Source organism: Gallus gallus, chromosome 14 (genome assembly GCF_016699485.2).
Source record: "Gallus gallus isolate bGalGal1 chromosome 14, bGalGal1.mat.broiler.GRCg7b, whole genome shotgun sequence".
Classification (NCBI taxonomy): Eukaryota; Metazoa; Chordata; class Aves; order Galliformes; family Phasianidae; genus Gallus; species Gallus gallus.
The window spans coordinates 12,792,238-12,808,637 of NC_052545.1; the positions used below are offsets into that span (position 1 = coordinate 12,792,238).

At 45.2% G+C, this 16,400-nt stretch overlaps 1 protein-coding gene across 6 annotated transcripts in view; it reads right to left on the reverse strand.

Moving 5' to 3' along the window:
• Positions 1 to 16,400, reverse strand: part of CLUAP1 (clusterin associated protein 1) — a 56,110-nt gene that overhangs the window by 17,522 nt on the left and 22,188 nt on the right. For all 6 annotated transcript variants that reach the window (XM_046900665.1, NM_001277591.2, XM_046900668.1 and 3 more), the window contains one exon: positions 1,849 to 1,921. In XM_046900665.1, coding sequence (XP_046756621.1) covers positions 1,849 to 1,921 — 73 coding nt within the window. The remainder of the gene's footprint in view (positions 1 to 1,848; positions 1,922 to 16,400) is intronic.

Sequence of the window (16,400 nt, forward strand, 5' to 3'; positions counted from 1 at the left end):
CATTCAATAAATTAACCTTACAACACCCAGCAATGAAGCTGCGTTCCAGACTCACAACTGGGAAAACAGCCAAATGCACGGCCCCACTTACAGCCCTGCAGCTCCACAGGTAAAAGCAGGCTGCAGCTTGGGAAGATGATGACCTGCCAAGGTGATGGGACAACAAATGAAAGAGCCCGCACTGAAAGCCAGGATCCTGCTCCTCCTATCACTGGGATAAACACTGGTTTTGTCCATTCAGTACCTGCATGAAGATGTATTACAGCAATATTGGTTTCGATCATTAAAGGTTATAAGCGTGTTCTTAGGTATTTGTCAGATAACTCACTGAAAGATAAGGTTTGTATTACTTCAGAGATGCAAAATGGCTGAAGTGTTTTCCAAGTGAAAATCCATTGACAAGGAAAAGCTTCCAGGCTGGATGTGGCTCTGGGCAGCCTGGTCTGGTGGCTGGTGACCCTGCACATAGCAGGGGGGTTGAAACTCAATGATCATTGTGGTCCTTTTCAACCCAGGCCATGCTATGAGTCTATGATTCTATGAAAAAGATCAGGAAAAGTTCACGTTCGCAGTGCTCACATTGCTAGGTCCTGATGATAAATGTTCTTCCCTCTTGAGTTTGGAAACTGTCCCATAGCAGGACCTGGCTTTTTTCATTCAGGTAGATCCTTGAAACAACTCCACATTCTTGCAGTTTATATTATGAATCCTCTGTTTCAAACAAAACCTCTCTTTTTACTGCACTGACATAAGGAGATGAGATAAAAGACGGTCAGAGATGAACGAGTTTCCTCTTCCATGAGCGTGCTCAGAAAACATCTGCCCACAAACAAACTACAAAGCGTAACTCTGATGTTCTTACCCAGTTTTAGCTTTCCTGAGCTCTCCCTCTGATTCTGAGAATCAACCCACCTCTAGTTTTTTTTCACTACAACATAAAAATGCACATGCTGCAGTTTTCAATTCACAGGGGTAATTAATGGTGAAGTTCTGCTGATGCTTGACTCGGAAGAAGCAAAATCTGGTCTGTTAGCTCTCTGCAAAATCTCAGGAGATTATTATTACCTTCTGTTCTTCGGCTAGAATTCTAATTAATTAAAGTAAGTTCAGAGAAAAAGGAAAACCTCAGATTTTAATTGCATTCACAATTTGCAGGTACACTAAAACCAAAGAAACGTGAGCAGGCAGATGCGGCTCACACTTGGACTATTTGTAATGGCAAAGAAAATTTCAAGTGGTTTTTTCACCTGTGAACACCACTTTCTGATAGATCCATCACAAAGAATTATCCCAAACACAGCCAGCTCCACATCCAAGGTGGCAGAGGATGGAACTTACACTCTGGTTTTGCAGGGTACGCCCGCACGTGTGTACCACGGGGCAGCCAGACAGTCCCACAAAGCAATGAGACTGCCTGCCAACACCAGCATCTTGATGGGCAGAATCCTCTAACTGAGGCTGCTAGCAAAGCAATGCTTCTTCATTAGTTCTACTGTGCTGGCCTTCATCCACAGCCTCTAGGGGCTCGGAGGATAGTAATTAATAAAACAGAGCCTCTGCCTGCCCACTGCAACTGCACAGCATGTGTAGAGAGGGACTGCTCTCACCTCTCAGCACTGCAGGCAGCACTTGCAAGGTGTAGCACCTACAGCACTGCACAGAGGTCAGGTTCCCTATTTCACGGATGTCCTTTTATAGTTACTATCACTCCACTTTTTCTAATACACCTGTTGACTCTGTCATCTATCCCACGTCCCCGTGCTTCAGGCTTGTAAGGGTATATGTATACATCAAGCACTCAGCACATAATTTTTCTGCCAATAAACCCAGGGAAGAAATCCCACTTACTTCCACTCTTAAGCAGGCGTTGTTCCTCCTCCTTCAGCCTGTTCTGCATCAGACGCAGCATGTTTGCTGCTTCCTGTAACGGGTGAGAAGAACTGAATTAGAAAAGCTGCCCCATCGTCCAGTCAAGCAGCTAGTTGGATGGCTCTACAGCAGCACTTAAGGGCTCTCACAGGCAAAATGAAATAAGAAGATTTCAGCATCAAAAATATTTTATGGAAAAAAGATCTTAGGTGAAGTTTGGGAACTCCTACTTACTTTGCCCACGAGGTCAGGATATAAAGCACATACCCACTGAAAATCAACCAGACATTCCAACCAGGTGAAACTTCACTTATCGCATTGAACATGAGTTCACTCACTTTCATCCTGCAGAACATCACAACCACTACAGAGCAAAGGGGACTCTCTTTGCAAAGTGGCCTTTGGTAGATTTTTTCAGCCGATGTGCCAATAAGCACCAGAAGTGGTTTGTGAAATGACTGCAGGTTCCTCATATATAAACCAAAATGGAATCAATTCACCCATTCCCATGCATGCAAACAAAATGGGAAGAAACAGCCCAACCATTGAGCTGAAGAAGTACAGCCTGACACTGTCTTACACTAGCAGGGGGCACTGTGCTATTGTACAGAGTTTGGGTGTATAGGAGAGCCGTGGCAGTAAAAGTGCATAAGATGGGTTGCTGAGTTTTAAATGTAGCAGGTTGTTAGGTAAAAAAATATGCTGAGGAGCACTGTCTAATGACAGTGAGCTAAATTTGTGATATAAAGGCTGTTAAGAGCAAATGGAAAAGGGTAAATGGAACAGGGGTTGCTGTGCTAAGGAGGAGAAGCAAATCGCCCTTCACAACCCTTCAAATGAATGACAATGGTGAAAGAAAGCATTACAAAAAGGCCTACAAGGACTTAAAAATCCTCAGTCCTGCAACTGAGTAAGAACTGTGATGGCTCAGAAGGGCAGGAGTAGGCTGATGGGAGCAGGGCCGCGGGGGGTAGAAACAGAATGTAAACCAGACACTTCCATTCTAGCATCATGGACTGGTAAGAAAGCATGCCTGCCTCTGTAGGCAGTAACAGATGGCAGTGAGTTTCATCTTCTGGGATGAGCATCACAAGGTGGGCTAAAGGTGAGAATGAGACGTGGGCAGCCAGGATCCTCAGCATATGCCCTTCCCAAGAGCTCTCTCTGCAACACCATGCCCCAACATTTTCCATGCAAGCCACCAGCTGCTAGTTTCTTTCTCCACCTTCTCTTCCCGATCTGGTTTCTCCCAGTCAGCCTTAAGATTTAAAGATAATCAATGAAAGCACAGAAATGGATTAAACAAGTCTTGCTCCCCACCCCAGCAAACATTTCCAGCACAGCCCGCATGGCACTGTGCCTTTGGGACAAAGGGTGCAGGAGAAGGAGCAGTCCTGAGCAGCCTCAGTCTGACTCTGAGTGCTGCAGCCCACACAGCACACATGGCAAGGAAAACCAAAGGGAGGTAACAAAAGCCAGGGCACATCCCAGATGCCACTGGGATAAATGCATAAACTTAGGAAACATCTTTAAAATGCATCTGTTCACAGATCAGGGAAATGATAAGAGTGTATGCTCAACAGGACTGTCTAATTCTGTTATCCCATGCATACATTAAGCTACCTGCTCCTTTGCTCCTGCTGCGGTGCAAGCATTTGTGCAGCTACACAACAGAAATCCAGGTGAAAACTAATCCATCCACCCAACTGGAGTCAAGCCAGGCCAACTCTCTAGTGCAGCTGGGTATGCTGCTGTGGTGGGCAGGGAGGGGGGTAGTCCTTCTTTCAGCTCCAGTACTGATTTGTGTGCTTAAAATGCAAGAGAAGTGGAGTCTCAGGAAATCTTTTAGCATGCAGCTGAGGCCTCTCCCCCCCCCCTGCAGGTACCAGTAACACAGCTGACCTCGCAGAGAGCAGCTCGGAGCTCACTGGCAGAAAACATGTTGATTTTCTTCAGGCTTAGATCCCCTCATAGCTTGAAGCGTGGTCAGATAAACGCCACAGGGAGCTGCTGAGGCTGTATGCCACCATCCTTTCCAGAGCTGCTATTCCAACACATGAAGCAACGTCACACGAGGGATCCCAGCAGAGCAGCACCCTGCCCACCCAGAGGCACAGTATGGGGTGGCACAGAGACAGCGTGGGGTCTCGGGGGCACCCTGGCAGCAGCTGGGTGTGCAGGAAGCAGGTGAGCAGCAGGCAGCACTGAAGCTCTGCTCAGTCTCTCTGGTAAACAAACGCGGCTGAAATGCTGCAGGCAAGTGCTGCACATATCCTACCCCACAGAATAACTGTGCCCAAATTTAGAGGCAGCATATGCTACGGAATCACGGTGTCAAGTAAACACAATTAGCATGGTGCCAATGAATGCAGAATCAGAGCCAGTCCGCCCCATCAGAACATGGCCCTGGGCCTTCCAGGACACCTGGGACTGAAAGTCCTGTCCTAAAGGCAGCCGGATCTCTGCTGAGATGCAGCTCTTCTCTTCGATATGCAGCCCTTTCCAGATGTAGATCTGCCCTTTACAGAGCAATCCCATCAGTCGCCTTGCAGGCTCAGGGCAGGCAGCTCGGCACAATGCGTGGCCATGCAGGACGCTGCCCCAACAACCTGGGCTGCAGGGAATGTGAGGAAGCCCCCACCCCAACCCCTGCTCCCAGCAGGAGCAGCAAAGGGATTGCAGCACTGTGTGTGCCCCAGCTCTTTGGGTGCTAACAGACTCCCAGGACAGAGCCTGCTCAGCCTCCTTGGCAGCCTGCTCAGTGCTGCCTGGCCAAAGGGAGAAGTAACGACCTCCAGATCAAGTTAGAACCATTTTGCACTGCTAATGACCTGTCCTTGCCTTTAGCATACAAGGGTTCTGCTCAGCTCCACCACAACTACACCACCAGCCATCCCCAGCAGCCCCGTGGGACAGACAGACCCAGCCAGCAGCAACAAGCAATGGAGAATCCTTCTGTTGACACAAGAGGCTTCCTAAGCAAATGGGCTCCGCCTGCATTTACAATGATCTGTACCTTTTTCATGCTCATGTCAAGACTGTCCAACTGAGCAAGAACATCACTCATCTTCCCCAGCACGACGGATGCACTATTCCAAGACAGATGTGTGTTCTTGATAGAACGGTGCTTGAATGAGCACAATACAGATACTCCTTATCCTAATGTATTTTAACCAGCAAAGCAGATGGCTTTTCCTCTGACATCTGGCTACGAAATTCGTTGGAAAACAGCAATGAGACACAACATGTCTGTTAGGCAGTGCTTGTCTATGATCTAATCCACTGTTCTACAGATGAATGAAACCTCACCTGCAAATTCCTGCAGCAGAGCAAAGGGCTTTGAGAATCCTTTTACAGAAAGCTGCACAAAGCAGAGCCTGAGAAAAAACTTACCTTTTATTGGCTTCTTACTTAATACGAATTCCAATTTCTTGAAGAGAGAGACTGTTAAACACCATGAATTACAACCACTGGCAAAGTCCACCCAGCTGTGTGCTGGGTCTGGGCACGGGGAGGAGAGGTTTTGCTTTTGTTTTGCTGTTGTTTGCTTTCAGACACCCAGACCCATATGCCACCACATCAGAGAACGCCCTCCAGCAGCTGACCCACACATCACAGCAGCTCTGCCACCCACTCCCTGTCTGACTATGGGAAGTGACCCACGACTTGAATAAGCCATGGCTTCCTGACAGGCAGTCCTTTCTGACAGCACTAATGCTGCTGAGCGCTGTTCTAAACAATAAAATCAAGTTGCTGAAATCATTCAATTGAAGACAACTCTTACCCCTTCAGACTGAAGAAGCAGCAAATCTAAACAGGCTGGGGAGAAGAAAACTAAAATTGATGCACTCTTTGATCATCGAGGGCATCTCAGTATTTTCTTCTTACATTAACATCAAAATTGTATTGGGGAAGTCATGGGGAAAATGCCAGCAGGATTTTGAATACAAAGGACACATTTCACGGAGCCAGCTGAGAGACAGCATGGTTACCACTAAACAAAGACAAAGAGAAGAGATGAAGAACATACCACGGGGATAAGTGTGAAGGAACACCAGGACGATGACTGGCGATGGCTGATTTGCTTTTTGCTCAGATGCTAACATCTCAATTTTGGCCTGGGTTATTTCTTCTGTTCTCAGCCATGCTCCCAACCCCAGAAATCTCTCTCAGCATCTTAGTAATGTTTCCTTCTGGTTTTCTTTTCCCCAGTGATTTGCTAGAGCACGCTGGTAATCCTCCTGCTCTGTACTACACTCGAAGGGAACCAATTTGAGGATGGATTGAACGCCTCATCTTCACCTTGCCTATTAATCTCAGCAGCCGTTTCTTGCTTTGTTATAGAACAAAGCAGCAGAGATTAGCTCTTGCTGCATGCACACAATGGGATTTGTTTTTCATAATAGAGTGTTGCCACTCATTCGGCAGGGGTGAGATACAAGGACTTGGAAAAATTGCCATCTGAAGAGAGAATGTGACAGCACTCCTAATGAGAGGAAGGCTGCTAGGTGCAGCAGTGAGTGGGGAACAAGGTACCATGGTCTGACCACACAAGGTGCAGCCTGCCTGAGCTGCTCCTGAAGACTTGCAGACAGTGCTTCCTATCCTACCTCAAATCAACCCACCCCAAATCAATGTCTGGCTCTGTGATTTCATTTGACCGCAACGCTTTGAAGTTTCCCCCTTTCTTTGGGACAGGTTGCCCAGAGCTGTGGGTGCCCCAGCCCTGGAGGTGCCCCAAGGATGGGGTCCTGTGCAGCCCGAGCTGGGTGGGGGGCAGCCAACACATGGCAGGGGTTGGAACTCAATGATCTTCAAGGTCCCTTCCAATCCAACCATTCCGTGATTCTATAATTTCTATTTTGCTGAGGAATGAAGACCCTGGGAGAGAAAAAAAATGCACCTGAAAAAGTGAGGCTGCAAAATGCTTGCCTAGAGGATTGCTGACTGACCAGGACGTGCAAAGGAGGATTGTCAAGAACGATGCTAACAGCCTGAAGACATGGGGGCACTGGGAAGGGTGGGAGGGGGCTTTGCTCTCTTGGCAAAGGCAGTGCACGCAGGAGCCAAACTCTGGTCCTGTACACAGGCACATGTCAGAGGGAATGAAAAGGAAGGAATTAGAAGGTGCACCTGCGGTGTGCAGCTTTGAACTCAGCAGTATCACAGACCTATGGAGAGAAAGTCTGCAGGCTCGCAGTGCTGCAGCAGATGGAAACAGGCACTCCAAAAGTTGGGAGGGGAGATGGGGAGCAGCAGCTGCACTCCCTGCAAAGGAGCATTTTTGGATGCACTGAGCTGCCCTGCAGTAAGTGCAATAAGAGTCACATGTGGTTCATCCTCCAGCCCTTAGCTGGACTGAGTACAAAAGCCATAACCCCACTGTGTCCTGGTATTAAATCAAGGACAGTGCTTTGGAGAATGTGGTCTCAAAGAAGTGAGCTGCTGCTCTATTAGAAAAGAAAAACTTCTCCTAGCAGATTCTCTGGAATCTCTTATCAAGGTTCACACTAATAAATATTCAACATTTATTCATCTTTACCATTTTGGCCCGAGGTGTATTTGTAAATCACCACCACCGGCCACTTCTTTTTATTTTATTTAGAGAAATCATCCTTCCAGAGGATGGACAGACACTGCATCAACTGGGAACCATCAACCTCCATTACAGGGCCATCTGTCTCCTCCCTAGTCTCATTATTGCCATCTCCCTCAATTTGATGCTCCGAAACAGCCATCGCCTCTCACCATTAAGAGCCATTTTACAGCAATAATTTCTATTGAAACACATTAAAGCATACTTGAGAGTATTTAATACACAGAACGGACACTCACCAGAAATTCACCAACTGTTAACACAGCGCTGTCCCCACCAGTGATGGTGGAAGGAGAGGAAAGGAGAGGGATTCATTTCTGGTGTGGTGTCATTACTTCACACAATGAATTTGATTGTCCTTCAGAGTAAGTTCTTATCTTCAAACTCTTCTTTGGTCCCATCCAACCATTACAAATGCTCATGATGTACCTACTTAGAATTGAATTTTCTTGAAAACCAGCAAATCTTAATGCTATTTTACAACAGTTTGGTCTTCTGTTGCTCGTTTCCTGCCTTCAATCCTGTTAGCTGCTCCCTGTGGCAGAAGTGGTCACTGGGAGCACTGTAATAAGCACTGCAGAAGCACTTCAATAAACGTGGAAGAAGAGTATTGGTCATTTAAGCTGGCAGAACAGCTCTGAGCTGAGTGAAGCACCAGCACAGTGCTGAGAGAGGCTCAGCATTACGACAAAGAGCAAACCAGCATCTGCGTTCATCTCTTCACAGCACATGGACAACTCTGCATCCTCCCCTGGAAATTCTGACACAAACATCATATTTATCAAAATGAGCAACTAAATCTGACAGGTCGCTACCAAAGTGCATCTGCGTCAAGGATAGTCACAAAAAACCACTGCAGTTTGCTCAGAAGGCCTATCTTTAGAAGGAAATACGTGAAGATGAACTCAACTTCGTGCTATCATAAAAGCGAGGGGAAAAGGCTGAAATATTTTCTGATGTAATGAAACTTATAAAAAGGGAATATACATCTTCCTAACGGTCCCATAGCTACTTAGCAGTTCTGACTTTCAACTCATAAACACCACAATAACCACTTCACACAGAACAGATAAGTTGGAGCTGGAATGGCACAGCACACTTCATAATGGGAAGCAGTGAGGCAGTGCCCTGAGACGTGCAGCAGGTCGGTGCCAGCTCTCTTGAATAAGGAGACTGTGTGTGAAGGTCTCGCCTAGAAATTGATGCTTTCCTCTCGGGAACTCAGAAGGCAGGACTGAACATAAAGAGCAGATCAGCTCAGGGAAACAAATTCTAGCTCAGTAAATGCACACTCTTGCACTATCGGTTGAGTTTAATGACTTGCCCTACAGACTGGAGTGCCCCATTTCTGCTTTATATGAACCCTCCTTGCTACTTCCTAGAGCTTTCCCCTCTTGTCCTTATAGAAGAAAATGGTAATTCTCCCAGTGGCATATTTCTTCATACAGCATAAAAGCCTTCTGCACAGGTTTCTACACCTTCTCCAACACCCACACGTTATGTTTTTCACCCAAATGCTCCCCGAGCAGCTTGCCCCAAGAGGCTGTGTGGTCTCTGTCTTTGGGGGCTTTCAGGACCCGATCAGATTAAAATCTTGTGTAACGTGCTCCGATGCCATAGCTGACCTTGGGCTGGAGACCTCACCAGGTCCTCTCCAACTAGAATTAATCTGTGAATTGGTGATCGAGAAAGCAGGGTTTAAAAGTTATTTACCTCTTTTGACTGCTTTTCTTCTAAAAAATAAAGATCTCAAATAGTCTTTCCTGATGCTGTACTGCACTTGTTTTGGGCTACGTATTGTGATGGATGGCAACTCAAGGAATTTGACACAAGCTACATGAAGGCTCCTGAGAAGGATGGCAGCTCAGCCCCCTGCAGCCCTACTCCTTCATTACAAGCCCTGCCAGTTCTGAACTCAGCACTGTCTCTGATGAGCCTGATGTTTCAAATCCCCCTTTCTTCCATGACCTTCCCAACCCCTCTTCCTGAAGCTCCAGCTATTAGGGTCCATTCCTGAAAGCACACACGCACACTCTTTCATTACTTCTTGAGCCAGCCAGTTGTCCCCAGCACCCACGTGTGCATTCTATACAGCATGGGTCATTTCTTCTCAGATTCATGTAACTATTCTCTTACCTACTTCTATTCGGTTAACAATAAAGGGAAAGAGGCATCATAAATGTGGAGAAGCCTTCTTAAAAAACAAATGACATTTATACCAAACACTCCTCCTGAACTGGTATTCCAACACTGCTCCCAGAGCTTTGCTGTGCCACCAGCCAGAGCCACCCATTGCTCACATTAATTGGGCCATTTGGAAGCGAGGCATGTTGCAACATCAAGCTTTGCCAGAATAAGTACGAGCATAAATGCCTTTTTAGGTTGGTTGAAGCAGTGTAAGCGTGCTGCCTACAGGCACATTTACGCTAGGTTTAGTTTCCCCTTTCACATTAAGATCCAAATTCAATGAGGCTGACTGAAGGCCTGCAATTAAATGCCCCAAGAGAATGTAAGAAATCCTCCTGAACCATCCAGGAACCACCCAGCAGAGTCAAAGGAGCAGAACATTATAGGTAATACAGCACTGAAAACACTGCTGAGGATTTCTACGACCATCTATGACAAAGCATGGCTCAACAGGATCATGAACAGACACAGAAGGGCTGGAAGGGAACCAGTGAGACTGCAACACAAAGCTAGGTGAGATCACAGGGCTCTAAATCATCCCCAGCACTGAGTGATAGAAGCAAGCAGAACTGAGAAAGAAAAAAATAATAATAAAAAGGACCCAGACTAGCATTTTCTGCCCAGAGTTTTCCAGCTGAAGTCCTTTCATATAAGCTTCAAGTCAGCACTAACGCTCAGGAATTCATTACTGTCTGAAACTGTGTCACACAGGATGGACTTTATCCTGAGATTCACATGTAGTCACCATTAGATATAACACAAGCTTACTACTATGGCAATTCCTCTCTATTTTTCCCATTCCCTTTTGTGGAAGATGTGAATCACAATGACTCAATAACAGCTCATTGAGCATTCCCTCCAGGTATTATGTTTTATTGTGCTAACTTACTAGCAATATTGGTTGGACGTGTGATTTATGTGAATTAATGTACAACTCTGCAATGTAAACCTGAGGTCAGTTTGCACTGTGTGAAGAAATTAAAATCCCAATTGGTACTAATTGGAAGTTAGTAGTCACAGCTGTGTCTCATTCACCACCACAAAGCAGGCACTGACTGCTAAAATCTAATGTCAGGATTACCTGCTCCGTGCTACAGGTAGCACAAGCCCTCTGTGTTCCAAGGGGTACCACAATTATTTGTTCTTTCCAAGGACAGAATTTATTTCATTAAAGAGCAGTAGTTCTTGGTGAACCTCACGGTTCCAGGAATTGATCGTGGCATTGCTGCCTTTCATCCTGAAATCAATTAGTTCCGATACAATCCATATTTCTTAGAGCAAATAATCTCTTCCACAAGTGGCTGACATGGTTTATTTCTTATTTTCTACCCAGAAAGCCCCAGATTAAGAGGAAGTGCCAGCAAGCCTCTGTCTTAGCGTTGTTGCTGGAGCCCTAGCACTGAAACTAGAGACCAGGAGACAACACAGGAGACCCCAGTTCCTGCTTGCCAGGACAAGGCTCTAGCTATGATGTTAGAAGACAGGAGTAAAGCTTTTTTTTAAATTTCCCTTTGTGGTGGTTTAGAGAAGAATAAAGTAGACAACACTACTGATGCAAACAGATCTCCCTTGAAAGGGATGGCACAGTTCCCAAGCAGAAAGATGTGCTGTTGGCCCCAGGATTTCTTACCTGTCCTCAATCCTGATGCTCGACCCTCCTGCAATGCTTCTGCAGAGGCATGGCTCACAATTTAGCCCACTGGCATCCACCTCAATGTCACAATCAACACCAGTGAACCCCAGGAGTGCTCTGGAGTATTCAGAGTAAGGGAAGGACTCTGGAAGTTGCCATAACTCCTGGTGCCAGCTCAGGCACGAGGTGAGCATCAGACACAAGGGCTCTGTCCTACAACTCCACCATTCATAATTGCGCAGTGTTTCATTTTCATGCATTGCACAGAATTAAACTAGAGACTGCTTCTACACAGCTGGAAATCTGACAATTACCTTACTATTTAACACCACATCAAAACCAACCTTTCTGCTCTTCACTTTGAGATTATGCACGCTTGTGTGAATCAAAATGCTACTATTTCCTTGCTGCTTTTCTCTGCTGCTAAGTACCTCGTGCAGCAGCAGAGTACAAACCTCCTACATTTCACATACAGAATTTTAACATTACCTACTTATGTCATTTGCTGCAGATCAGTCATAAAACGTCAGTCTCAACATTAGTGATATTTGACCCCTTTCAACCAACTCCCTTGTTTGTAACCACATAGTAAGAGGTTTCTGGTAATGATTTCTTGTGTGTATGTGTGTTGATCTCTAAGGAAAAAAAACCCAAACTTGATCCACTTGATCAGTGTTGCTTCAAGTGAGCTGTGATTGTCTCCTGTTTCGAGCAGAATTCAGGCTACATTTCTGTTCCACAGTTCACATGCCTGAAATACTCTTGAATATTCAAAAGCATAATGCAAGAAGACAGAGGAGGCAGAAGGACTGTCACATAAACAATCCTCTTATCCTATCTTCTTACCAAATAAGACTGGGTAAAGAGAATACTTAAAAACTAAAATGCAGAAATGCACAAAATAGACCCCATTATCCTGTAATGTTTCTTCGGGAGGGAGGTTACTGCAGAAGAAATTCAGCAAGATAAGCTAAGAGCTGTGAGTCAAGCAGCCTCATAGTGTCTGATCTCTAACAGCTCTGACCGATTTCCAAGCTTTGCCATCACTGAAAGCTGTTACATCTCATGCCTCACAGAAACAAGCTCTGGCATGATGAGGAAGCTGCCCATCAATTACTACAGTGCACTCAGTGGGCCCTGTCCCCCCAATCCTTCTCCATCTACAGAGCCATTCATACACCACAGGACCTGCTTGGTTTTGTAGTAGCAGCAGCAGGACAGGACTGGAGCAGCCTATGCAAGGTGTTTGTATGCCAGCACAGCACCCAGCCCGGACACACAGGATCCTCTTCACTCTTACTGCTGAGGAGCAGCTGAAGGCACAATCTAAGTATTGCTGTTGGTCAAGTGATGAACCTGTAACAAGTAGCTCCTTCCAAAAAAAATCGCAGCAATAACAAGTGCAAGAAGATTTAGCAGCTACCCTGGGAAGTCATCCTCAGTCCTACCAATCCCCTCCGCTCTCTTAATGAATCCCACTTCTCAGATCTGTGGCTGAATTTGATGTGAGAATGCACTCCTGCATCACCCTCCTGTCACCAAGCCCCTGCCACAGCACTCTTAGCTTTTTCTCCTTTATCCCCAAGTGGGTATGGGCCTATTCAAAAATCTCTCTGCTTTCCCACATACCTTTAGCTCATGGAAGTAAATCTCACCTTGGGCTCCTTTTTAAATTTAGTTAGGTCAGTGAAAGCAGTGCTGTCAACACAGAGCTGCAATTCTGTACTTGTACCTCCTGAGCTACCAGAAAATAATTAAGACTTCACAAATATCAGTTTTAATCTCCCCAGGCCAACCTAGGGGGTATCACACATTAGAATACAGTGTGGTTTATGTGGCATTTTTAGGGTTTTAATCAATTCTTGTTTGATCTCTAGGTCTGTGAAAATAATAAGTTCTAGAATCTGTCAAGTATGAAGACCATTAGGGAGACAAAGGCGAGCTTTGTTTACCCATCTGGCACATCAGATATCAAGGGAATCCTAACAAATACGTGGATCTTTGAGCGCTGAGAAACGTTCATCTCAGTTGTTTTCATTTCCCACAAAGTTTGTGCTAAGGTTTTTAATGCGAGGCAGTATCAATGAGCAACCAGGAGCAGGCATGCACACAGCCACTGCAGGGTGTCCAGAGGGACCCCTGAGATCTAACTCTAGTTGCCATGGTATTGGTAGGCAACTGCAGACCTTTGCTTCAGTGGAAAGAATGCATGGGGCAGCAGCTCCTTGTGCAGCTCCATCTCGTCTGTGACGCTCTTCACACGCTGTCCCACCTTTTCTCTGTCTCCACAATCTTCTCCTTTTGTGTGACTGTAATTTCTCAGGCCAGCAATTTCCTGTGCTCCTTCCTCCTATGCTCAACTGCCCTCACTCTCTCCCTGTGCATTCCCTTCCTCCTCCTCTCCCTTTTCCACATTTTTCTCCCCTTTGGGATTTGCACGTCTCAGCCCATCAATGCTGTCAGATTTGTATGCTGGACTAAACGTCAAAACAGAAGCAACAAAAATTAAGATGCCTGTGCTAACTTTTACCTCTGATATTCAATGTCATTTAGCAACTCTGGACCAGGAGTGCTCTCCTGGTACCTATAAAAATGCTACCAAACAGTCATAATTCAAGTGTACATTAGAAGATTAAAGACTGTAACCAACCATTTTTCATATTAAACTCTTGCCTGGCTATTTCAGAAAGCAGTCATTGCAATGGGAATGTCAGTATTTCAAATGGAATAATACAATGCAAACGATATAGAAAGCAGCAGAACCAAAGCTTATCTCAGAGTGCAGCAGAACTTGGATATCCCACTGTGTGCATATGCAGAACAAAACAGCTGCTTCAGGCACGGAGCTCTGATAGGAAAGCATTAGGTCAGTGCAGAAGGGGTTTTATTTGGGCAGGGTGGGTTGCAAAGAGAAACTCACAATACACTGCATTTGTGTGTTTTTCCTTCCCCTTGCTTCAACTTTCATCACGATGGACTGCTTACTGCTTACTCAGCAGAACGATGAAAAGAAAATGGCTTTAAGCAGTCTCAAACCAGAGAGAAGGACCGAGTGGCTTAGAACATCTCTTTCCTTGTGTCCACCATTCCACTGTATTTCTTAGTTGAGATTTCACAGTGCAATCATAGAAGCAGTCTTAAAATACCCTACGAGGAAGCAGCTGAATGAGAAGAAAGTACTTCAGCAATGTCCTCTGAGAAGAACAAGAAAGAATAAATTCCACCTCAGAAAAAAAAAAAAGCCCAGCAAATGCTAAGGGGTATTGCCAAGTTATTCTGGCATTACACAAACAAGCTCCAAAAAAGCCTTTTTTAACTCTATTAGTCTGTGTTGCCCTTTAAAGGACGGGCATCCTTTACAGTCTGTAGAAAAACTCAGCCTGCAAATCTGAAAACCCCATAAAGTTGGGATTTTATGGCAGCCAAAGTTCCAATAACTTTAATGTCTAAACATCAGAACCAATTTCATCATTAAAATGGGGTAAAAGCTACCGAACAGCACCGACTCTTTTTACATAGTAGAAAAATAAGAACAAATCTTCAAGATGACGTGGCACATAAATCCATGCTTCTGCAAGAAGATGGATTAATGGTGTGAGCAGCACAAGAGGACAGAATAAAGGAGGTGATTGAAAATGAAAAAAGAGGCGAAGGAAACCACAAAGACAAAATGCCCTTATTTAAATTCCTTGGATCCAATAATAAATAGTGCACGACACTTTGTCAATACATATGAGAAATTCACCCAGAGGAGGAGTCATGTTAGGACTTCCGACGTGCCCATAAGCAAGAGTGGAGGGCAGACAAATCATCCCAGATTTCTCACGTTTCAAAGTGTTTCCACATCAAACAGGCAGGTACTCTGCAGGTGGTAATTTCATCATCAATTAACTGTTCAGTTCTGCCAATTCATTTGGCTGAGATTCAGTAGCGAGCCTTCAAGATTCTCCTAATGCTGAGGGGTGTTTCTCAGTGCAGTGCTTGGCAGGAAATGTCTGCCAGCTCTCCTCCAGGCAGTGCTCTGTGTTACTGCAGACACTGGGTGGGAAAAGGGATGGGAACGTCCAGGCTGGATGGTGCTGTGAGCAACCTGGTCCAGAGGGAGGTATCCCAGCCAACAGCAGGGGGTTGAAATGAGATGATCTTAAGGGTCCCTTCCAACCCAAACCATTCTATGGTTATATGAAGCTCAACACCACAACAGCATGGATTGCAGACTGCAGCTCTCCATGCAGCCATACATTCACCACTTGAAAGAACAAACCAAAGAAACCCACACAGAGAGCCAGCACTGTGGTTTGGAAAGGCCACGCTGCTTCAGCTGCTCAGTGTCACTTAATTAAAATTGTGAGCTTGGGTACAATCTTTAAATCACTTTTCTAATTAGGAAATGCACTCTGGCCTATGTCATTAGCTGTGCAACGTCAGCAGGGTACCAAAACAGCTTTGAGGCTAAGGGCACTAAAGATTAGTCTCATTATTCAGCAATGGCCTCTCAATCAGAACAGAAGTTCCTCTCAAAAACATTCAATGAGTCAAAGAAAGGGGTCCAGGAATCAGTTCTCAGTACTGAACAGCACCTAGAGTGCTGGATTAACCTGATTACATTGTCCTTGCTTTTTCCTAGCGAGCTATTTAACAAAATGCATGGCAGTGATAAAAGAGTTGACTCTCACTTCCACTACAGAAGATAATTAAGATTTGTTTGGTGAAACAAAAGACAAATACAACTGAAAAAAAAATAATCAACACAACTTCCAGCGTGTTTAACAGCTCAAGAGGCTGCATATTGAAACAGATTAAATGCAATTATCCTTGTTATTTTTCCTCTGTTGATTCTGAAAATGATACGGAGATGATAATCTCAAAGACAGCATGCAGCATCCGTTTGAAGCAAACTGCTTACGTTCGAGCTTGTAATAAGGCACCCACTGTTCTGCTTCATGACCTCATTGCCAGAAGTGAGGAAACACTACCTGAAAAGCAGACCAAGACTGAAAGATGCCATGGTGGTTCCAGGTTGGCAAGAGACTAATCACTGGATTGAAGCCCACAGGCAGACATTTGGAGCCACATCCTTTAAATATTCTATGTATTTTAGATACTCCAGCCTTC